Source organism: Petaurus breviceps, unplaced genomic scaffold (assembly GCF_028583685.1).
Source record: "Petaurus breviceps papuanus isolate PSGF00001 unplaced genomic scaffold, PetGlider_PUasm1.0 90062, whole genome shotgun sequence".
NCBI classification, from domain to species: domain Eukaryota; kingdom Metazoa; phylum Chordata; class Mammalia; order Diprotodontia; family Petauridae; genus Petaurus; species Petaurus breviceps.
The window spans coordinates 777844-803333 of record NW_027187171.1 but is presented as its reverse complement, the minus strand read 5'-3'; the positions used below and the strand labels follow the sequence as shown (position 1 = coordinate 803333).

At 37.1% G+C, this 25490-nt stretch overlaps 1 protein-coding gene across 12 annotated transcripts in view; it reads right to left on the bottom strand.

Moving 5' to 3' along the window:
* Positions 1-25490, bottom strand: part of PALM2AKAP2 (PALM2 and AKAP2 fusion) — a 577025-nt gene that overhangs the window by 166633 nt on the left and 384902 nt on the right. For all 12 annotated transcript variants that reach the window (XM_069107443.1, XM_069107433.1, XM_069107435.1 and 9 more), the window contains one exon: positions 9669-9757. In XM_069107443.1, coding sequence (XP_068963544.1) covers positions 9669-9757 — 89 coding nt within the window. The remainder of the gene's footprint in view (positions 1-9668; positions 9758-25490) is intronic.

Below are 25490 nucleotides of genomic sequence, written 5' to 3'. Positions count from 1 at the left end.
TAATGGGAAAATATGTTTAATGTGAATGTATATGTAGAGCCTATATCAGATTTTATACCAGCTTGGGTAGAGGGGAGGGAAGTGAGGCAGAGAAAATTTAAAACTCAAAAGCTTGTGGAACTGAAAGTTGAAAATAAAAATGATAGATTAGTTTTTTAAAAAAGAAAAAAAATTTACAAGCAAATGCAGTTGATTATATCACATGAATTTTTGGAAGGGTGATTTAGGTATTTTTACAGCAAATCCTCAGAAGACTGAATAAAGCTAGAGAAAAAAAAAAGTGAGCAAAGCATGCGTGTGCATGTGTTTGTGTGTGCATGTGTGTGTGTGCATGTGTGTGTGTGCATCTGTGTTTCCCCATAAACTAATTTCTAAGAACAGTTTATCCCCTAAATAGCTTTTACAATGCAAATGGACAGACTAAGAACAAGTAGACGGTTCTTGTATGCACTAATGCTGCAGGTTCCTGTAAAATAAAGTCGTTGGTGATTAGAAATATTTATTGTCTTTTAGCTTTCAAGGTGGGGTATTTATGTGTTGCTCACTGACTTCAAGCTTCTTAATGGATGGAAGGACAAAAGAAAAAAAATTTCTGACTGGTTCTATAATCCCTTTATGTTTCTAGTAAAAGACCATTTCGGAAGCATGGAGGTTATTCTGCTGATAGATAATTGTAAAGCTTATACTGAGCAATCAGCCCAAAGGTCCTGGAATAGATTTAAACTTTCTTTTCAACTCTAACACATTTAGCCTCACAAATTCCACTTCTACATTTGAGGGGAATTCAGAATACCTTCGTACTTAAAAGGTTTGTGATTTTGCCTGTATGACTGCTTGGTCTACCAATACTGATTGTGACATCTCAACAATTTAGTGGACAGTCTCTGTGTGTTGCTGTGGCCAAAACATTTATCAGCCTGCGGCCAGCCTGGCAATGAGCCTTTCCAAATGTAACTAAGCTGATTCTCAGACAACAAAAATCTAGTCCATCCCTAGGACTGTGATTCACCATAGGACATTATTAAGAAAGAAGTTTCATAAGAAAACTAGTCCAATAGCTAAGCACTTAAAAACCAGCTAGAACATTAATTATTAAATTGTTAACATTCCTTGTGTCTAAAATTCCATTAAAAGACAAACATCAAGGATCATGTGGTGAGAGTATATTGCAGATCACGGAGCCAAAAGGAAGAAATGTCAAATGAGTCCAGGAAACAGATGGCCTTGGCCCGGAGGCAAGAGAGATCTCAACTATTTGGACATTTGTTGGTACACTCTCTTCTAAAAACAGAGGAACTAATAATTTCTGGGTTTACAATAATGATAATTTAATTTTTCCAACAGCTGAAGAAGTCAAGACTGGAACTGCTACTCTGTACTTGGTTTTGACCCCTAAGGAAGAATTGGCTGCTGAAAGAGAAGGGATGGAAGCCTTCAGAGGAAGCTCCATTTTAGGTTTTTAATAGAAGAGATGATAACTTGACAGTCTGACTCACACCCTAGATTTGGTAGAAAATGGGTTTTAAGAGTTTGGAGAGAATATAGGTAGTATCTCATGGTGTCATATTCCATAGACCAAATGAGCTCCCAGTGGGATGAAAAGCTCTCAAGAAGAAAACTTTTACAACATAACCTCAAATGATCCTAAGGAATAAGAAAAGTGATAACCATCTAAAGAGAATAATATAGGTGCATAGGAATCTCAGGGCATCTAGGTAGTGGATAAAGTGCCAGGTCTGGAGTCTGGAAGACTCATCTTCCTGAGTTCAAGTCTGGTCTCAGACACTTGCTATATAACCCTGGGCAAGTCACTTGACCCTGTTTGCCTCAGTTTCCTCATGTGCAATGAGATGGGGAAGGAAATGACAAATCATTCCAGTATCTTTGCCAAGAAAATCTCAAATGGGGTCACAGTCAAACATAACTAAAAAAACAGCTGAATGATAACACAAGAATTTCATCAGTCAACTTTAGTTTTTAAAAAGACATCCACAGACAAAGAGGAAGTATGGTATGGAGAGCCAGCCTTGGGGATTAAGAAGATCTGGACTCTGGTCCCACCTCTAACACATACTAGCTGTGAGCATATCATTTAACTCAGAAGTTCCCAAACTTATTTGATATACTGCCCCCTTAAAAAAAATTACTCAGTGCCCCACTGGAGATCTACTCTCTTTAACCCTTTAATAAAAAAAAAAGTATAATTTCAAAAAACATAAGTTTTTTTAAATGATGCATCTTAAATTTAATAATTTATTGTAAATTTATGGGTTTTTTCCTACATTGAAATTTTGATTACGCAATACTACGTCATATTTCTGCCCATGCATGCAGGACTTCCCACATTAGATTTCCAACACTTGCTTGTTACGACTTGTCTGTAGACTTGACCAAAGGTCCACTATAACTTGCATTTTGTGTGTTTATTTGGAAAATAATATAATCTCTACTACTTTAACTCTGTTACACAACAGATGAAACACATAAGTTTTCAAAACTTTCTTCTCTTCTTTCTTTATACTTCTACCAGCCCCCCTTATTTTTATTCAATGCCTCCTAAGTGCACTGGAGGCTACTACTGCTCCCTGCCCTGGACCCTGGATTGTTCCAATGCCCGCCAAGGGTTGGTATTGCCCATTTTGGGAATGTTTGAATAACTTCTCCATGCTGTAAGCAACTCTCTCAGACTAGAAATTGCAGGAAAGGGGCAAAATGGAGCATTGGTAGCAGGAGTTCCTTACCTAGTCGCCCATACCAATAGAATCACTGATACAATCCCCATCCACTCCGCGTATAGACAACAAAAGTTAAGGTAGATACTTGAAAAGGAATATCCAAGAGTGACATGGTCCTAGAAGACTAGTGTCAGTACTAAAAGATAGAATGAAGTGGGCTTAACAAGGAATGCCAAAGAGATCAAATAAGGAAAACTACATTGCACTAGGGAGTAGGTAACAAAAACAGGAGGGAGTTGAAACCTAATGCAAAATAAGAGAGCACTAATTTGTGCTCAATGAATTCAAATCATGAGGCCTAGCTGAAATAATTTCCTGTTTCTGAAATAAATGATTTAACTTTACACCATTGTTGATCTGTTGTTGAGGATCCTTTAAAAGTCATGGAGAATGGGAATACTGCCATAGGACCGGAGAGAGGCAAATGTATTCCTGATTTTCAAAAAGGGAGAAAAAAAGAAATTCTGAAAACTAAAGAGACATAATATTCATTTTGATTGTTGGGGGGAAAATTCTAGAATTTGATCTTGTGAGCATTTGTAAAGAGAAGGGATGCTGGTTCTTGCCAGCAGGGGTTCATCAAGAATGGGTCAGGACAACTCAACTTCATTTCCCTTTTTCATAAACTAGACAGGTAGGTCAGGGGGATGCCATAAAGGTGGGAGAGCTAGATTTCATCAATGTATTTGAGAAAGTCTCTCATGATTTCCTCATGGAAAAGGTAGGGAGATGCAATGGCCAAGATGAGAGTATAGTTACATGAAGTTGGACTTGGTTAAAAGGGGTAGGACAACACTGACTATAGTTAGAGAAACTGGGTTCAAGTCCCTCCTTTGGCATTTACTACTTGACTGGCTTTGGGAAAGTCACTCCTTAAATTTCCTCATCCGTAAAATCAGGTAGTTGATCTAGATAGCTTCTGAGATCCCTTTCAGTATTGGTCCAGGATCCTATGAGGTGATAGCACTTGTACCACGTAGTCATCCTTCTAAAGTACTTAAAGTTTATGTTCATTATTCTGGAATTTTGTTTGCATTACTCATTTGTTTGGTAAACCTCATCTTTAAACACAATATGAGAGTAACTTTCAGTCCTAATTTTCCCGCTTGATTTGTCAAAAATTCCAAATGAGCAAGTTTGAATTAACTTCATCTGTTTGTCTGATATCCCTTTTAGTTCATTCACAGTTTCTGGGTTTCTAGTCTTTGCAGCAAGTCAATAAAATGCCAACACATCATTACCACTTCTCTTAAAGCTCTGCTAACCATAATAGCAATCATATGACTTAGTTGAGATTATTTCAGACCAATCACTATACTAGCCTATCTTTCCCTTATTTGTGCTCCCCTTGTGACAGCATTATGTTGGCTTTAAGAAAAAAATGCCTATTATGCAGATAATGCCAATTCAGCCTTCTTATCACAAAGGAAAGCTGGCAAAGTCAATTCTGCTCACAGATCCTCCTGCACAGTTGTTACTGATGACAAATCCCAATATTACAACTGTCGTCCTTTCTGAGAATCAGAGGGGTCATTATTTTCTGCCTTGTCAAAGCTGACTCTCAGATATTTTATACGCAGGAATTCTTTTAAAATTGTAATTAGTCATAAGTGTGGGTTAATTTGGTTATGTTATTGTTTCAGGGCTAAAGGCAAAATGAATTATATAAATAAGAAAAGAAATATCTGAATCACTAGGGTTAGGTTTTAATCCTAGGTCCCCAAGGCTGGAAAAAGAAGAAACTGAATATAATTATTTGCTCTTGCACTCCAGTGCCTGCCTAGCACAGTGCCCTCCACATAGTTGGTACTTGATAAAATTCTTTTTAATCTAGATTGGAATGAACTTGACATGATTATATACCAAAAAATATGGGGGACTCAACAAACTAGTACCTACTTCAATGTGTCAAGTATCTTATTTCATCCATGTGGATAGGCATTCTTTCCATGGCTGCCCAAACATCTAGTGATAAGTTTCTTCCAACATATTTTATCTCCACTAAAGTCCTCCGTACACTGTCTCATGGTTGAATGGGACCTTGGAAAGCAATGAATTGGGGGTACCCTTGGTTTTTCCAAAGTCTGGAAGAAGAATGCAAAGTCTGGTAGGTCTTAACAGGTAGAACAGGCTTTATGTACAGAGTTAACAATAGACTGCATACTTGTCATCCAAAGATGAGTTTTATTGAGGTCAGGGAGGCTCAGCAAAAACTTGAAATAATAAATAAGTTCACCAGGGCTTCAGGATACAAGTTAAACCTACAAAATTTTTTTTGTATTCTTATATACCATTGATAAAGATCAAGAAAATTAGACTAAAATTCTATTTGCAAAAATGAAAGTATTACATACTTTGCATTAATTTACCTAGGCATACATGAACTTCTTAACTTTTACATAGAAATAAAGGAATATTTTATTCAGTGTTTTTGGGTAAGTCATATCAACATAGTAAAAATATCAATGTTTCCCAAATTAATTTATAGAAAATACAATTAAAATATGAACAGGTTTATATGACAAGATTAAACTAAAAACACTGATGTGAAAAAAACAAATGGGCAAGAATGTCATGTAGGCACTGTCACAAAAAATGGAGGAAAATAGATGACTAGATTTTAGTACAGCAGTTTCCATTGAATTAATTTGCTTCTGGGTTAAAAAAAAAAGACCAGTAGAACTAAATAAGAACCCTTTAGTAGACTCAAGTATATTTTAAATATAAGGAAAAATAAATACTGGGGCAAGGATTAATTGTTTAATAAATGTTGGAAATTGTATAGCAATGTGGCAAAAACAAATTCAGATCTTCATCTCATATCATATCACATAATAAATTTGAGTTAGATCAAAGAAATAAACACAAAAATGCTAGAAGAAAGTAATATTTATCCCACTTGGAAAATAAGACAACTTTTTCTCTATTGAAGAGACAAAAAAGAAATTTCTGAGGAAAACACAAAGGCACTTGATTAGAAAGAAATAAAAAATTTGACAAAAAACAACATAACTGTGATGAAAAATAACAATAATTGCAATAATGATATGAGGTAAAGTCTGATAACTAAAAATTACAAAGAATGCATATAACTATTCAAAAGCAACATCATGTCTCCAATAGTTAGTTAAATGGTTAAAGGATGTATATAGACAATTTACAAGAAAATATATAGTTTACCAATAATTTTAAAAGAAAAAAATAATAAAAAGTAATTCTGAGCCATTATTTTGCCAGAAAAACTGATAAAAATGACAAAAATAAATTCTGGGAGCTTTGGGGAGAAAATTAGGTATGTTTATACATTGCAAATTGGGCATCTTTTCAGAGAGCACCCTGGCAAAATACTTACAGGAGTTATGTCACTTCCTTTGACCCACTAATACCACCGCAGGGAATATATCCTAGCAGTATTATAAAAAAAAAAAAGGAAAAAAAAAGAACTATTTTTACAAAAGTATTTATAGCAGCATAATTTGTAACGGTAGAAATATGGAAACAACCTAAATATCCAGTGGTTGGGGGATAGCTGAACAAAATGTGTCATGTCAGTATAGTGGAATATATAGTAAAACTTTAGAAGGACAGATATGAAGAATATAATTACATTAAAGACATGAAAAAAACCAGTATGCAAAATGCCTGTCTTTTTAGAAGGAAATATATGCATGACTATAGATATATGTGGAGAACAAAAATGATCAAAAGATTACAAAGGGAGAAAGTGATAGAAACAGGTAGGTGGTATGGGGCAGTGGCTGGTAGAGTGAATAGAATGCCATACCTGGAGTTAGGAAGACCTGAGTTCAAATTCAGCCTCCGACCTTACTAGCTCAGTGACTCAGAGCAAGTCACTTTAACTTCAGTTTTCTCATCTGTGAAATGGGGGGTTTATCGCTGTTTTCCAGTTGTTTCAGTAGTGTCCAATTCTTTGTGATCCTATTTGGGGTTTTCTTGGCAAAGATACTGGAGTGGTTTGCCATTTCCTTCTCAAGCTTATTTTACAAATGAGGAAACTGAGGCAAACAGGGTGAAATGATTTGCCCAAGGTCAGAGCTCTGAGTGTCTGCTGCCACATTTGAACTCAGTTTCAAATCAGCAAACATTTATTAAGTGCCTTCTACTTCTAGGCACTGTGCTAAGTTCTGGTTATATAAAAAGAGGCAAAACACAGTCCCTGCCCTCAAGGAACTCACAATCTAATGGCAGAAACAACAAATAAATGTGTACATACAAGCTATATATAGAATAGACAAGAAATTATTAACAAGACAGAAGACATTAGAATTAAGAGGGGTTGGGGGGAAAAAGCTTCCTGTAGAGGATAGGATTTTAATTGGGACTTAAAGGAAACCAGGGAAGCCAGTAGAGATGAGGAAGGAGAACAATCCAGGCATGGGAGATAGAAAAAATCCCTAGAGCTCAGAGATGTAATGGCCAGGAGGATTGAAGAGTAAGTAAGAATCAGGGAATAAGGCATAAGAAGAGGATTGGAGATATAGGAGGGGGCTTGTAATGGTAATTTAAAAATCTTCCCTGCCCCTTAATAGAACTAAGGGAATTTGAAGATCTTCCCTGCTCCAAAAATATTCCCTGCCCCCTAACAGGTTGAACGTAATAACATGGAGCCTGTGATGTAAAGAGTTTGCTGAAGGGTGGAGCAGAGCCCACAGGAAGCTGGGAGTCAGAGCAGTTGGAGCAGGAGGGAGCAGAGGATGCACCCAGGGAGACAGCAAGGCTTGTGTTTGTTTGTGGGAAGACTAAAGGATAGTGTGACTTCATGCTGTGCTGTGGTATATTAACTTCTTTGCTGCTATGATGGATTTGACTTTCTGGTGTTGGGATCTGGTTTTATGGTGTTTGAATAAATGTTTTGCTTCTGTCTTCTATATGGAGAGTCTGTCATATTTTGCGATTGAGAACAATGCTGGTATGTTTATAGTCACCCATCAGCAGCACTGTGAATATTGCTTTGGCGCTAAAGGGCTAGGTCATGGAGATTTCTGAGCACCAAGCAGATGATTTTGTATTTAATCCTAGAGGCACTGGAATTCATTGAGTAGGAGGGTGAAATGGTCATTTATAATAATGATAGCACCTACCTCACAAGGTTGTTGAGAGGATGAAATGGGATATTTGTAAAGTGCTCTGCAAGCCTTAAATCTCTATATAAATAATGCCAGTTAGTAGTAGTAGTAGTAATAGTAGTAGTAGAAGTAGTAGTAGGTTGAAGTTCATTTTTAATGCAATTAGTTTCGAATAAGTTTTGTTCAAAGAAAAACACACAACTACTTCAAATGAATAAAACAGAATGCTATCCAGCGATTCCTTCTTAGGTACCCTTTCCCTCTTTGCCAATGATACAGGAATTGGCTGTGCAGTAGTTTTCTAGATAATATATTTGCAGGATTTAGAGCCTGGAAAGATCTTTTTATGTATCTGACAACTTGTGTAACAGATTTAGCAATAATACAAGATTGTTCATCTGCTAATTAGATTTGGATTTGTAGCAGCAAGCACCCCAGCATACCCAGGGCGGCTGCCAACACAGGTTCTTAGATCTGCTTTTTTAAAGGAAAGTAACTCAAAATGGGTTAACAATCTTGCTTTAATCAATCAAACATATCATTTACCAAGTTCAGGGGAGAAAGGTCAGCACCCAGAACTTCAGAGTATATAGAGGTTACAAGACAGAGAAACATTTCAGCAGACAGGCTTCCAAACTGTCCAACCATTACATATATCCATACCTAATCACAGTTACCAGAGAGGGAAGCATCAGCATCTGGGTTTTCAAAGCCTGGGGGCTCTCAAAGGCTGCCCAGAGTCTCATCTGGTCAAATCACATAACACTTCTCAAAGTGAGCCCCAAAGCAAAGTTTCCCATCCAGGCTTATATAGCCCTCTCCTGGCTCAGAGAATATCACAACTTTCTTGACCCACTGCCCAATCATAAAGTATCAAGGTGTGGGTGTTCCTGAAAAACAAGCCTCCCACCACAAGCTCCAGGTGCACCTAACCTAGGGGCAGGGAAGATCTTAAAAATTTACATTCCTATAACAGGATTCTAGAATGACCCATTTTATTAGACTTTGGTCATTGCAGTGCTAGCTAGAGCAGGCTGCTCATTCCAGACAACAGTAAAAATTATGTGTCTGCATCAAAGCTGTTTTTTGTGATTCTTTCACTGTGACCAACAGAGGCAAGAGCTTACAGCCCTGCTGGACTTCCAAATGGGTGTCTATACTACTAGTGGTGGGTTGAAACTGCTAAAATATACTATGTGTAAAGATGGAGCAAAGCTAATAAGAATAGTACATATTTGCATAGTCAGATAGTCAACAAGCATTTATTAAGGACCTATGAGTCAGGTACTGTGCTAAACCCTGGGTATACAAAGAAGCACAAATGCTTGGCCCTGCTCTCAAGGCACTCACAGTCAAATGAGGGAGACATTATTGGTTTATAAAGTGTCCGCTTCACAATAATCCTATGCAGGAAGCAGTCCAAGTATTTTCACTAGTGAGCTCAGATAATGTCTAGTCACACACAAGAGCCATAACTCAAACCCAGATCTTTATTCCTACTCCAAGACACTTTCAAGTATACCATGATGCTTTATGTCAGGCTACCCCTGACATACATGTTTTAGAATCTGGCTCAAAGGTATTTTCCTAACCCAGAACCCTAATTGAAGGAAATTCCACATCTGGTCCCTTCATTAAGTTCTGTAATTACCTAGAAAGGAAATCCTTCCACCGGAAGTCAGGCATCTAAACTACAGGCCAATGAATCTGCCACATCCACTCTTTGCTTGTATACAAAAGTAACACCCCAGATGTCAGATGATGGGTTTTTCCTAGGAATGGGAGCAGTTTACTCCAGGAAAGTTGACATGCTACTGTGATAAAAACTAAATGTAGGTAGACTTACCTGTACAGTCATTTCTACATCAAAAGTCTCTAATGGATTGAAGGTTTTCTGATCACCACATGGCAGCACAACACTGTCCCACTGAAATCCTGCAAGGTAAAGTATGTATTTGTAAATAATAAAGTTCTGTTTTGGACTAATAATAATCTCACTTCATGGTATTATGGAGAAAAAAACAACCAAAAACAAAAACAAAAAAATGCACAAAACACCTGATTTAAAGTTAGAAAACCCCAGGTCAAGTACTGCTTTTGCCTTTAACTAGCTGTGAAAACTTGGGCAACTCATTTAAAACAAACAAACAAACAAACCTCTGTGTCTCAGTTTCCCCATCTATTAAAAAGAAATGATACTTGCATTAATTATCTTACAGGGTTGTTATATGTACAGTCTTTGTAAATTATAAAATAGTATTACAAAGGAATTATTATTCTATGGGTTATAGTTCAATTGTTACTTTAAATAGTTAATTGATTAACTGCAGAATGATTACCTCTAATAGCTTCCCACAAATCTTGTTTTCAAGTTCCATGTCAATTAGTTCCTATCCTACTTTAAATACTTACTTTGCTAACTTCTAACTCCTCTGTTGCAAAAAGTCCTTTTAAACCCAAATTACTTAATCATTAGCTGTCAAGTAAGGTTTGAGAAAGGCCACAGACCTGGATCAGTGTAAAAGAAAGTGTAAAAAGCATTAAATGGGCTACAGGAATGAGGGTCAAAGGACGGGGAATCTGAAATGCTTTATAATTCTAGTCTTCACAGTATGGCATTATTATTTAGTTTGAAGCGAATTCTGGGAACAATGAAATACACATTTAAATTTAAATATAAAAATACAATCCAAAGTCAAGTACTACCAAAAATTTTTTGATTACTTCGTGACTTGGATTACTCATACCCTGCAACAGAATGAATACTCAAAGGTTCCCTTTTTTTTCTTTTAATATACTCCTTGCTTCTCCCTAGGTGCTCACATACCCTGCTCTCTTCCTTATCACTGGAAATATCTGAACACTAGGAGGAAGAACATTTGTCAGGGACACTATAATATTAGGAGGCTGAATGAAATGACCTTTAAGATCCCTTATACATTCAAAATTAAATGAAACTTAACATTCTTTCTTTCTTAGGCAGTTAGGTTACATCCAAGTTCACAAAATATTGTTGCTTGCATCCTCAAAGTGGAGAATATGAACTGATCTCATGAACTATATAGAAAAACTTCACCAATTTAGATTAATTTTGGTAAGGTCAGTTTGAAATGGCCCAAAAGTCAAAATCAACAACCTAAAAACAAAGAAATGGCATTTTATTATTTTCAAGTCCAATGACCCCAATTAGACAAATAAAGGATTGTTTAGTGACATTCTTCAAAGAAATGGCTGAAATAGGAAGATAAGAATACTTTATTATTAGTATATCAAGTGTTTGTAAATGGGGTATTTAAAAGTAAAGGAAAGTTTAAGGAAGTTAAACATTACATTTTTGTGTGCTTAGAAAATATTTCTTCTCTTCTAGACCATGCAAGAACAAACTTTAACCCAGTCCCGATCTAATTATAATAAATTCTGATAATAGTGGAGTCTAAAGTTTAATAGTACTTATTTACTAAGAATTCTCTTTTCTCCCTTCTTCCTCGCGTCACAATCCCTTGATTTCATGTCCCTCTCCCAACTATTTCCGTCTTTCCTCAAGTGTCTGATCAAGAGGTGATCCTCCCCCTCACCAAGGCCAACTCCTCTGCTCATCCCATCCTCTCCTGCCTTCTTCAGCATTCATTTAAAAAGCTCTTCTTCTTCTTCTCCTCCTCCTCTTCTTCCTCCTCTTTCTCTTCCTTCTTTTCTTGAGGAAGGTAGTATCTCTTTTGTTTTTTGCTGAAATATCCTTAAACCTAGCAGAGTACCTTGTAAGTAGCAGTTAATAAATACTGGTTGAAATTACAGTCAATTGGGGTGGCCATGTGGCACAGCGAGTAAGAGCACCAGCCCCAGTGTCGGGATGACCTGGGGATCGAATCCCGGCTCAGATACTTAGCGCCACACCCAGAAATAACTGGCAATGTAACCTTGAGCAAGTTACTTAACCCCAATTGCTTAAAAAAAAATTACAGTCAATGAAATAGATCTGAAATTAGTAAAAATAATAATTTCCTGTTCACTTTTTCAGATCTTGCCCAAGGCAAAAGAAACTACTTTTTCAATTAAAATAACCCTAAGGACTTTCAGTCTAATTCCAAGACACCAGATATGGAGGGGATTCCAAGTAAATTCAGTAATGCAGAACATTCTTGAGGTCATATGATGGAAAGGACTCTGCAACTCAAAAGATTGGAATTTGAGTCATAGTCTTATTATTAGCTGTATGTCCCAGAATAAGGCACTTGTTTTCTGTGGGAACTGGGCCTTTAGTTTCCACATATGTAAAATGGCATTAATAATTGGCCAATTCATGAAACTGTTGTGACCTTCAAGTGCTATGAAAACATGAATAATCATTATTATCTGACAAGAGTCTACCATTTGCCTGGTCTCTTATAGTCAACGATTTCTCTAGTCCTTATTCAAACTAGAAAATTAAATGCTCTTCCCAAGCCTCTCCTCAATTTGTCCAGTTTAAATGAATTCTGATAACACTTGGTTGTACTTATGTTTGCAAAGGGAACTTTCTTTCAAGAACTTCAAATCATCACCTGGTGCCAATGACTGCTGAGACTGACAGCCATGGAAACTAGGTCAGGTAGGTTTAGTAGACTTGTTATATAATCCATTCTCTGACTGAGTAAAGAGATAAAAGTATTGAGGTAGAAAAGACAGATGTAAGGAGTTACCTCTAAATACTGTTTCCTGGAGAAGAGTGTCTGCTCTGAACTGATCAACTGAATCTTCTTTCTTTAATGGGACTAAAAGGGCCTACAGCTTAGAGGGTAGTGCTGGCAGTGACATACTGTTTACTGATGTCAACAAGTACTCTTGACAATGATTTAACTCAACAAGTATTCATTATATGCTTAATGTACGCAAGAAATTGTAATAGGCATTTGGTACTATAGAGACAAAAGAGAGAGACAAAATCTGTCCTCAAAGAGCTTATATCCTACTGGAAAAGGAAAAGAGATGGATGCTAGGAGGGAAAAAAAGATGTGGAGATGATTTTATCTTTGCTATTAGGCAAGAATATGTCTCAAGCAGCCTTGCCATAGTAATTAAGAAGCTTTACAAAGATAATCTTTGAGCTGGGAGGAACAGTAGGTGCTTAGCAAATGGTTGCTGATTGGTTAAGTAATCATTCCAATTTATAAAGCACCTTGACTTGATGTTCATAGTCTGATCTTGAACATTTCATCAGCTATGTAAAATAGATATTTTGAATATTATTATCCCTATTCTGAAGATAAGGAAATTGAGGTGAAATCACTTGAGAAAGGTCCTACAACTTTGTAAGTAAAGGAGCCAGGACTCAAATCTGGGTCCCTTATTTCCAGGACTAATGTTCAGTAAACTAAGGTTATCAATTATGCTGCTTACAAAGTTCCCTCCAGCTTTAGTAATCATTTCTCTGACCTCCAAATTCTTCTCATAAGTTATAAAGCTGTTCCAAAAATCTTAGTGTAGTTTTAAACTTTAATAACTTTAGAAGTATTCATTTCACTAAGTTACAAATACATCATTTGAACATTTGATCATTTAAATTTATATTATACTTATTTAATTTTATGAATTTTGAATAGCAAATTTAAAATTCCCATCTGGATGACACTTTCACAGACCAGTAGAAGAGGCCCTCTTATTTGGTTACCTTGGTCACTTGATCTGGTTCCTAAAACTAACCTAGATGTATCAAAACCCCATTTTGACCCACACGTACAAAAATATTTATAGCAGCTCTCTTTGTGGTGGTCAAGAACTGGAAATCAAGGGGGTGCCTATCAATTGGGGAATGGCTGAACAAGTTGTGGTATATGAATGTAATGGAATACTATTGTGCTATAAGAAATGATGAACAGGCGAACTTCAGAGAAACCTGGAAAGACTTATATGAATTGATGCTGAGTGAGGGTAGCAGAACCAGAACATTGTACACAAAAACAGCTACAGTGTGCAAGGACTGATTTTGATAGACTCAGTCCTTCTTAGCAATGTAAGGACCTAAAACAATTCCAAAGGATACATTATAGAAAATGCCAGCCACATCTAGAGAAAAAACTATGGAGCAGGAGTGCAGAATGAAGCAGACCATTTTCTTTTTTTTTTCTTTCTCGTGGTTTCCCCCATACATTATAATTCTTCTATGCAACATGACTAATATGAAAATGTATTTAATAGGAATGTATGCATAGAGTCCATATAAGATTGCAAGCCATCTTGCGGAGGGAGGGGGAGAAAATTTAAAACTTATGGAAGCGAATGTTGAAAATTAAAAATAAATAATATAATAAAAATGTAACTGGAAAAATATTTAACAAAAATAAATAAAAACATAACAAAGAAACCCCATTCTGTGGATGATCTTATTGAGATGACAATTGCAGTCACTGAATATCAGCTGAGAAAAATTTTTCCAAAGTTCAAAAATTGTCTATAGTACTGTATGTAGCATAAGATAATAGTTATGTTGAATTTTAATACAAAAATATTTTTTAAATTCAGATAATTAATACCCCAAATGTTGTTTTTGTAAGTTTGTAGCATTTATGCTTTTGAAGTTTATTAAAGCTTCAAACTACACTGGGATTTTTGGAACACTTTTTATCTCCTTGGTAAGAATTTCCATTCAAACTCTAACCTATAGCATTCAGTATACAGATTTTAACTTAATTATAATTATAGCATCTAACTATAAACTACACCTAGATTATAACTATAAATATAAATAGAATAGATTATAGACTGAGGTATTTTTTTTTACTGTCACACAAGCATCATAACTCATCCTGATTTCAAAGGATGTCATATATAAATAATTTGACCTATAAATAAATATTGACAATAGTATATTTATTTGTGTCCCTAAAATATTTGTTTTCACGTGACCATACTTGTTCTCTTCCTTCTTACTTTTGCTTAAAATATTATAATAAGATTACAAACCCCTCAGGGATAATAATACTTTTCCAATTGCCCCCAGCATCTTACATAGTACTCAATACACAAAATCATTGAATCTCAAGTTGGAAGATATAAGTGGTGTTATTTAATACAACCCCATAGTTGACTGAATAACTGTCACCAACAAGAGGTCAGCCACCCTTTAAGACCAATCACCTTTTCTTTTTTTTTTTTTTTTGCTTTTTGGAGGGAAATTGGGATTAAGTGACTTGCCCAAGGTCACATGGCTGGTTTTTGTGTTAAGTGTCTGAGGCCGGATTTGAACTCAGGGCCTCCTGACTCCAGGGCCAGTGTTCTATTCACTGTGCCACCTAGCTGCCCCTATCATTTCTTTTTTTAGACCTCAAATGTTGGAGACTATATCCTGAGACAGTCCCTTCTACTGTTGGGACCATAGCCCTAATTATTATAGTTAGATGCTATAATTATAAGTCAGTCTATATGTGGAATGAAGTTTTTCTCTATGGGGAGCTAAACTGACCTCTTTGAAAATGTCACCTAGTCACTCTTCCTAGTCCTACCCTCTGGGGCCAGGCCACGCAAGTTGAATCCCCAGTAGCAAAATAAACTCCTGGAACGGGACCTGCTTTTTGTATTTGTATCCCCACCAGCCTTGTACTGTGCCCTGAATACAGTAAGAGCTTAATAAATGTTTTTAAAATTGAAACAAATTTCACTGGTATCCTCTGACTGTAAGGAAAAAGGAAAGATCTGAAAACACCTTGGGTGGACCTCTATGGTGAATTAATGGGAGGTTAGGGACAAGAGTTGCTCAGGATGGGAAGGTATGGAGAAGTAATGATTTGAACCATTGGTGAAAACCTCCAGATTGATGGGATCACAGATCTATTGGAGAATTGAAGATGAGGCAGCCCTTTGCATACCTAAAGACAACTGTCATGGACTCTCCAAATCTTCTTTTCTATAGATAGTTCATTCAAGGGCTGTCCTTAAATGGCATGATTTTGAGACCCTTCATCTTACTCTAGACATTTCCAGTTTGTCAATACTCTTTCTAACATGTAGTGCCAAGAATTAAATACAACATTACAGATGTGGTCAGAGTAGAGAAGTACTCCCTTCAAGGTGCTGGACACTATACTTCCTGTAATGCTTGTTGAATTGAATAAAATCTTAAGTCACTTAAAAAAATTTTTTTTAAATTTTTTTTCCTTTGGAGGGGGGAAGGTAGGGCAAATTGGGGTTAAGTGACTTGCCCAAGGTCACATGGCTAGTTTTTTGTATAAGTGTCTGAGGTCGGATTTGAACTCAGGTCCTCCTGACTCCAGGGCCAGTACTCTATTCACTGTGCCACCTAGATGCCCCTAAATAAAATCTTTTTTTTTTTAAGCAATTGGGGTTAACTAACTTGCTCAAACTTACATGGCCAGTTATTTCTGGGTGTGGTGCTAAGTATCTGAGCCTGGATTTGATCACAGGTCATCCCGACTCTGGGGCCAGTGCTCTTACTCGCTGTGCCACCTGGCCACCCCTAAGCAATTGGGGTTAAGTAACTTGCTCAAGGTTACACAGCCAGGTGTTTCTGGGTGGGTGCTAAGTGTCTGAGCCCAGATTTGATCCCAGGTCATCCCGACTCTGCGGCCGGTGCTCCCACTCACTTTGGTACCTGGCCGCCCCTGAATATAATCTTAATAAAGTCTAACATCATATTAAATTTTTTGGCTCATATCACACTATGGAGTTTGTAGCCATCTAGATAAGATTTTTTTCAAGCAAACTGCAATCTTGCCATTACTCCCCCAACTTCTGTTTGTGACACTGATCTTTTTTTTTGCAACCCAAGTATAGGACTTGGCATATATTCCAATTCAATTTCATTTTTATTAGATCTGGCTCAACAAATAATATTTAAAGAACTTTTCACCTAGTCAGCCTAACACATCTTAAGATGTTTCTTAAGGATAACATTCAATCATTTGCTAAGCTTTTGCTAAGCATCTATTATGTGCAGGGCACTGATAATGCAAATATAAAAATCAAATATTCCCTGCTCTCAAGGAACCTACTGGGAAAAACAACATGTAGACATAAGTAAGATATGTATGTATATACACATGTATATATGTATATATTTGTGTATATATAAAGTGTGTACATACATATGTATGTTGTGTGTGTGTATATATGTGTATATATATATATATATAGTAAATCTAGATTTATCCACATCGACATAGTTTACCTATATTGTTAATTCTCCACTAAAAATCCTTCTGACAGCATGACCCAAACTTCCTATACTGTCCTAGTTTTAGGGCAACAAGTCCTAGGCATAGGAAAAAGGAAAGTCTGGGACATGGTATATCTTGCGTGGTTTGTAGAGTCTATATTCTAATTTCTTTCTAATTGGCTTCTTCCTTGGGACTTGTATCAGTGACACTGGGATTTCTTATGAATACTACTAACTTATATTAAATATGATAAGTAAGAAAACAATATATCAAGATATAAGTTCACCAGTAAGATCTAACGTTTAGCAGGGACAACAGGTCCCTTATCTCGGTGTGAAGGAGATGGCTTTGGCTGAGTCTTTTTCTAATAGGTATGATTTCAGATTTATGTGTATATGTGTTTACATGGATGTCCACTTTTGCTGGGTCTGAGGAAATGACTATAGATCTCAGATTAGTATTTAAGAGATGGCAGGAAGCCATCTACACTTTATTTAATCTTGTTGAGAGTTTGGGAAGGAAAATATCTAAACATGGATGACTGAAGGCAGAGCTTAGGGCAGGAGATGATAGCTTCTCCCTTCTCATGTTGCTGCTGCTTGTTCATTCATTTCAGTTGTGTCAGACACTGAGTTTGAGGTTCCCCTGGAAAAGATATTGGAACGGTTTGCCATTTCCTTCTCCAGCTCATTTTGTAAAGGGAGAACTGAGGCAAATAGGATTAAGTGACTTGCCCAGGATCACATAGCATGTAAGTATCTGAGACCATATATGAACTCAGGGAGATGAGTCTCCCTGACTCCAGGCCCAGCACTCTGTTCTCTCGGACAAGTAGCTGCCCCTTCTCTCCTCATATTTATGCTTAAATGAGGAAAACTCTTGGGAAGCAGAGAGCTGCAATGGAAAGCATCCTGATTTTGGTGTCATTAGATCTGAGTTTGAATTCCAGCTTTAGCATTTATTATCTGGGCAAGTCACTTAATCTCTAGAGATCTCAGTTTCCTCATCTTAAAAATTAAGGTATTGGTATGAGAGAATGCTTTAGATCTCTAATAAGAGAACTACAAATCAGAACAATTCTGACCTTTAATCATTAGCTTAATAAACTGGCAAAAATGACAAAATATGGTAACAGTAGTAGAATGGTTATAAAATGATGGGCAAACTAAGGCATTTTTGGTGGGGCTTTAAATCTATCCATCCATTCTGAAAAGTAATTTGAAATTATGCGGACAAAATAATTGAAATGTGAAGACTCTTTGACACAGAAATTCCATTTCTAGGAATATACTTTATGGAGGTCAACAACAAAAGGAAAGGCTCCCTAGACACCAAAATACATACAATAGCACTTTTTGTGTGATAGCAAAGAACTGGAAACAAATGAGGTGACCATCAATTAGGGAATGGTAAAACAAATTGTTATACATGAATGTAATGTAACATTATTTTGCTACAAGAAAGGATGAATACAAAGAAGCATGAGAAGATTACATGAACTGATGAAAAGTGAAGTAAGCAGAGTAAGAAAAATAATATACATGATATCTACAAAAAATCTGTTAACTTCACATTTGTGCTGTATATTTAACTGTGTATATATAAATACATATATAAGCATGTATTTATACTTAGAAGTATATTTATATATATATATACACATATATATATATACATATATATACATATATATATATATGTATATATTGTGAATATGCTTCTCTCCCCTATTAGAATGTAAGCTCCCGGGAGGGATAGTTTATTTGTTTGTACTTATATCCCTAGAACCTAGCATACTGATTGGCACATAGAAGGTACTTTATTGATTGATACTACAATATAAATGAAAGAAAATAATAAAACAATCATTCTGAATTCTGTGAAATTATAATGACCAAACTTGACTCCAAAGAAGAGATATGAGAAGATACCTCTCCCTGCTTTTTTGTAGAGACGGGGATAAATGATCATTATTATTATTATTGTAGCATATAATATCAAAAATTTTCAATGTGTTTTATTGAACTTTTCCCACCACTTTTTTATTCTTCATTATAAGGGATGACTTTTTAGGACGGGAGAGGAAGTATGTTGAGGTAAAAACAAGATACCAATGAACTCTTTAAAAAAAGTTTGGGGGTTCTATGAGATCAAATGGGTCAAACATGGCCTATAACACTCTCCAGTATGGCTAGAAACATTCAAATGTAACTAGGAAATATTTAACAAAATAAAAAGAAATACAATAGAACATAGAAAATGCTATTATGTGGTTTTCTAGGTCAATATGCTGCCAGGAGGGATTCTTATGTATGGTTTAGTGGTCCCTCTGCTTCTATTTGAGTTTGGTATGACTGTACCAATAGATAACCTCTTAAGCCCCTATTGGCTCTAAATCACTGATCAGTATTCTAGACTGCAATTTTTTTTCTGGATCCTAACTCTATTATTCAATATTATTCAATCTGTTACTGTCCCTCTCAGCTTCGGCTCATCTACAAAATTTGATAAGCAAGCCAGCTATAACTTCATCCAATCAATTATTCAAATGTCAAATGGAGATAAATACCTTCATGTACCTCCATCTAAGTTAACATTGTTCTATTAATGAGTACTGTTTGGGTTGGGTCTGGTAATTCAACCTGTTAGGAATTCATCGCACTGTTAATCTAGCAAATATTGCTTCATCTTGACCACAGGATAACATGGGAAACAATGTCAAATGCTTTGATAAAATTTAAATTAATTAAATGTGTAGCACTCTCCTGATCTTCTAGTCTACTTATCCTGTCAAAAGAGGAAATGAAGCTGGTCTGGTATGATTTGTTCTTGAAGAAAATATACTGGCTGTTTGTGATGACTGCTTCCTTTTCTTGAAGTTTATTAACAATCCCTTTAAATAACGTATTCCATAATCTTGCTTGAAATCAAAGCTCATCCACCTATGGCTAGCAGACTCTACTCTCTTCTCTTTTTGATGGAGCATTTGACTTTTTCCAATCCTGTTGCCTCTCTTACATTCTCTATCGTCTTTCAAAGATCACTGACAGTGTTTCTGTAAACATACACTCCCCCATTCTGTCAGTACCCTGGGATGAGTTTAATAACTCATCAAGGGCATCTCTATTATCTTCTTACTTTTCTTGGGTTTCAGCTTCTAGTACATTCTGTTCTATTCTTTTTAGTCCAAAGATCATCCTACTTGGTAGAGACTACAGAAATAAAAATTAAAGAGTTGAGAAGTTTGCCTTCTTTTTTTTTCCAAAATGCTTTATTAACTTCTGGTTTACATCATTCATTTCCGCCAGATTTTGAGTTACAAATTTTCTACCCGTTTTTCCCCTACCCACCTCTCCAAAATAGTGGTCCCATAGGATATCCCCTCCTCCAATCTGCTCTCTCCCCTATCTTCTCCCATACTCCCTTTGACTTTTCCAGTAGGGCATGATGGATCTCTATGCCCCAGTGCCTGTATATCTTATTTCCCAATTACATGTAAGCATATATATATATATATTTTTTAAACATTTGATTTTAAAACTTTGAATTCCAGATTCATTCACTTCCTCCCTTGTCACCCACCCTTACTGGGAAGATAAGCAATTCAGTATAGGTTGTACATTTGTAGCTATGCAAAACATTACCATAGTAGATATATTGTAAAAGACTGACTATATTTCCCTCCCTCCTATCCCACCTCCCATTTATTCTATTTTCTACTTTGATCTTGTCCCTTTTCAAAAGTGGGTGCTTCCAACTTCCCTCCCCCCCAGCCTGCCTGCCTTTCCACTCCCTTTCCCCCCACTCTCCTGTAGGGTGAGACACCCTATGTAGTGTATATGTCATTCCCTCCCTGAGCCAAATTCAATGAGAAAAAGGTTGACCCATTCCCTTTTGCCTTCCTGTTCTTCCCCTCCATTGTAACCATTTTCCCTTGCCTCTTCTATATGAAATAGTTTACCCCATTCTGTCTCTCTTCATCTCCTCTCATTATATTCCTCTCTCACCTCTTAATTTCACCTTTTAAGTATCATTTTTTCCTATTAAATTGGTCCTGTGCCCTCTATCTATGTATACCTGTAAACATATATATATACACATTCACATATGTATTCATATGCCTATATACCCTCCTATATAGACACACACACACACACACACATATATATATATATATATATATATACATATACACACATATATTTCTATTCCCTTCAACTATTTTCATACTGAGAAAAGTTTTATCAGTTACAATTATCGTTTTTCCATGTAGGAATGTAAATAGTTCAACTCTGATAAGTTCCTTATGATTTCTTTTCCCTGTTTACCTTCTCATGCTTCTCTTGCTTCTTGTATCTGAATGTCAAATTTTCTATTCAGCTCTAGCTTTTTCATCAAGAATGCCTGAAACATGATACTCAGTTTTGCTGGGTTGGTAATTCTTGGTTTTAATCCCAGCTCCTTTGACCTCTGGAATATCATATTCCAGGCCCTTCGATCCCTCAGCGTAGAAGCTGCCAGATCCTGGGTTATCCTGATTGTGTTTCCACAATATTCAAATTGTTTCTTCCTGGCTGCTTGTAATATTCTCTCCTTTATCTGGGAATTCCAGAACCTGGCTATAATATTCCTAGGAGTTTTCTTTTTGGGATATTTTTCAAGAGGTGATTGGTGGATTCTTTCAACCTCTATTTTGCCTTCTGGTTCAAAAACATCAGGGCAGTTTTCCTTGAGAATTTCTTGGAGGATGATTTCTAGGTTCTTTCTTTGATCATGGCTTTCAGGTAGTCCAATAATTTTTAAATTATCTCTCCTGGATCTATTTTCCAGGTCAGTGGTTTTTCCCATGAGATATTTCACATTGCCTTCTATTCTTTCATTTGTTTGCATCTGTTTAGCAGCATCTTGATTTCTCATAGTCACTAGCTTCTATTTGCTCCAACCTAATTCTGAAAGAATGATTCTCCTCAGTGAACTTTTGAGATTCTTTTTCCATCTGGCAAATTTGGCTTTTTAAGGCATTCTTCTCCTCATTGCCTTTTTTGAGCCTCTTTTGCCATTTGAGTTAGTCTGTTTTTTAAGGTATTATTTTCCTCAGTCAGGTTGTTGACTCTCATTTTATAATTTTCTTGCATCGTTTTCATTTCTCTTCCCAATTTTTCCTCCACTTCTCTTATTTGCTTCTTGAGGTCCTCTACATCCTGTATTTTTCTTTGAAGCTTTTGGTGCAGGAGTTCTGACTTCACTGTCTTCCTCCTGTTCCATGCTTTGGTCCTTTTTGTCACCAACTTAGGATTGTAAAGTTGGGTTGCTCTGTTTATTTTGCTTCCTTTGCCTGCTCTTATCGCCATTCAGTCACTTGACCCCGGGGCTTTTTGCCACAGTAAGGACTCTGCCACCAGACAGGGGAGCTTTGTCCCAAACACTGGGGTTTTCTCAGCTGCCGAAGGTATTAGTTGGGTGCCCTCTCTGAAGCTTCCACACACTCTAGCAAGCTTGACACACCCCAGGACCTTCACCCTAGACTGTAATCCAGATCCAAGAAGGTGAAAGCAAGAGCGATTACCCCTCATACTGGTCACTTGGTCACATACTTAGTCATACTTGCTCATACTTGGACACATGAAGCTGTCATGTGGTGGCGGCTGCATGGCTGCGGTGCCTCAGTGGCTTCTTGCCCTGGGGGCAAAGGCTGACTGCCCTCCCAACTACTGGATCCCAAAGCCCACATTGCACTGACCTCTCTCACTTTGTCCTTTGCATCTATGTGTTGATAATTCTGGAAACCACCACAGCTGCTGTTGATCTGAAGTCTCTTCAGCCGGTGGTTGGTCAGGCTAGCATGGGGCTGGGCTTGGCTCCCAGAGCGCTGTGCTGGCTGATTCCTGCCGACTTGCCTGGCTGTCCTCAGTGGGAGGTTAGTTTCTCTGTGTCATTTTGTGGGTTCTGTAGCTCTAGAATTTTTTCTAAGTCCCCTTTTACATGAATTGGGGGTGGAAGCCCGAGCCCCGTGGAAATCCTGTTTCTACTCCCAAGAAGTTTCCTTTCTGCCACTGTGCATTATCATTGTCTCAACAACCCTAAGCTGAGGTCCTCACCCCTCCCTTAATCTCCTTCATTTTCCCAGCTGCTTTAAAAAAAAATCTGTTTAACACAGTATGTATCGAATAAATATATATATTTTTTTAAGCAATCAGGGTTAAGTAACTTGCTCAAGGTTACACGGCCTGGGTGTGGTGCTGAGTGTCTGAGCCCGGGATTCGATCTCCAGGTCGTCCCAACACTGGAGCTGGTACTCTTACTCACTGAGCCACCTGGCCGCCCCTAAGCAATTGGGGTTAAGTAACTTGCTCAAGGTTATACGGCCAGGTGTTTCTGGGTGGGTGCTAAGTGTCTGAGCCCGGGATTCGATCTCCAGGTCTTCTCAACACTGGAGCCGGTGCTCTTACTTGCTGTGCTACCTGGCTGCCCCGAATAAATATTTTTTGATTGATTACTTTTTTTTTTAAGAGAATAATCTCACACAAACGCTTTTCTCTTCAGGCCTCACAGGAAGTGTAGGAGAGGAATGTATTAGGTTTGCATTTCCCTATAGCGTGAGAAACTGAGCTGTTTCTACTGTATTAAAGATAACTATAATATTAAACTCTAGTTGGTGCCTTTTTGTAAAGATCTTTTAAAAGTGGATACAATCAACCAACAGTTATTTGCCTTATTGTTTTTCATTTATCTTGTTATACACAGCCCACATTAAATAGACCAGCTCTTAAAGCTAGAGAAAAACCTCTATCAGCAACTCTCTAGCTCTGATTTGCTTTCATTAGAAACCCTTTACTGATTTGTTTTCTTTAATTTGCTGTTGATTTCAGCTATGAATGGTGTTTTCTGTTGGCTGCTGAGACCTCTACAATAAAATGACAGGACAACATAATAAAAATGAAGTGACACTAAGAGGTTCTTTCTCTCAGATGCAGGTTCACAGTGGTGAAGAGGAAATCATGGTAATTGAAAAAAAAAAGAAGGGATTTGGACTGTTGGTTTAGCAGGTAGCAGGGCTTAAGTACATTTATCCTAGAAACCAAATAAATGCTGCATTGTTTTAACAAAGGAGACAGGATGTAACACTTAACAATGGAAGGCATGACAGCTCTGGGGTAGCTTGTGTGGGACAGTAGTTGATGTCAACATTCCAGATCAGAACACTGGCCCATTTCCTTAGCTCTGTCCCTATTTTTAGTCAGAAATCTGTTGAAAGGCAAAAGGCTCCATAGTAGAAAGGTTGCAGATTATAGCATTTCAATTCCCTAAAGTCTACCCAAAAAACAGGTATGCCACTCCTATGGAGGAGACAAGGATAACTTGAATGACAAGGTTTGAAATCAATTGTTATCTTTGTAATAAATTAGAATCATATCATAACCTGGGCCAGCAGATAGAGTGTGGGGCTTGAAGTCAGGCAGACACATCATCTTGAGTTCAAATCCAGCCTCAGACACATTCTAGCTGTGTGATCCTGGACAAGTCACCCTGTTTGCCTCAGTTTCCTCATCTGTAAAATGAGCTACAGAAGGAAATATCAAACCATTCCAGCCAGTATCTTTGCCAAGAAAACCCCAAATGGGGTTATGAAGAGTTGGACATGACTGAAATGACTGAATAACAACTACTGTAATAATAAATGTACATATATATAAAATAAAATTTTCATAAAATAGAAATTTTAGAAGGATTACATAAAGATAAAATAATATTTGATCTTTTCTCTCTCTCTTTTTTTTTTTTATTTTTGGAGGGCAATTGGGGTTAAATAACTTGCCCAAGGACACACGGCTAGTTTTTTTTTGTGTGTGTGTTAAGTGTCTGGGGCCAGATCCAAACTCAGGTCCTCCTGACTCCGAGGCCAGCACTCTACTCACTGCTCCACCTAGCCGCCCCCAATAAAATTTGATCTTAAAGTCAATAGGGAGGCACTGGAGTTTATAGAATAGGGGACTAGTGAGGTTAGATCATTAGAATGTAAACTCCTTGAGGGTAGGGACTGATTTTACCTTTCTTTGTACTTGTAAGATGTTTTTTTTAGCACAGTGGATGGCACAGAGTAAGCACTTAATGTCTGTTGAACTCTGATTTAGGAAAAAACACTTTGGCAGCTAGGTGGAGGAGGAATTGGAAGAATTTTGGTGAGGCAGAAATGATAAGAATTGTTAATGACAGGGTTTGAAATCAAGTGTTATCTTTGATCGAGGGAGAGTTGGGAATGAAAGAAAGGTGAAATGGAGGATGTGTACCTAGGTGATTAGAAGGATAGCTGGTGCTGTCACGTGATTGGTAAGTGGAATTAGGGTTTCTGAGGAAATGCAATGAGATCTGTGATGAAGATCACAAACTGTCCATGCCTGCTTATCTGTATTGCTTATTCTCTTCTATCCATAATGGAAAAGGTAGGTAGAGGCAGGCTCTTCCTTATGGGTCACTGCCCCAGAGACCAGAGGCCATCTTCCAAGGAGGGTCTAGAATAACCA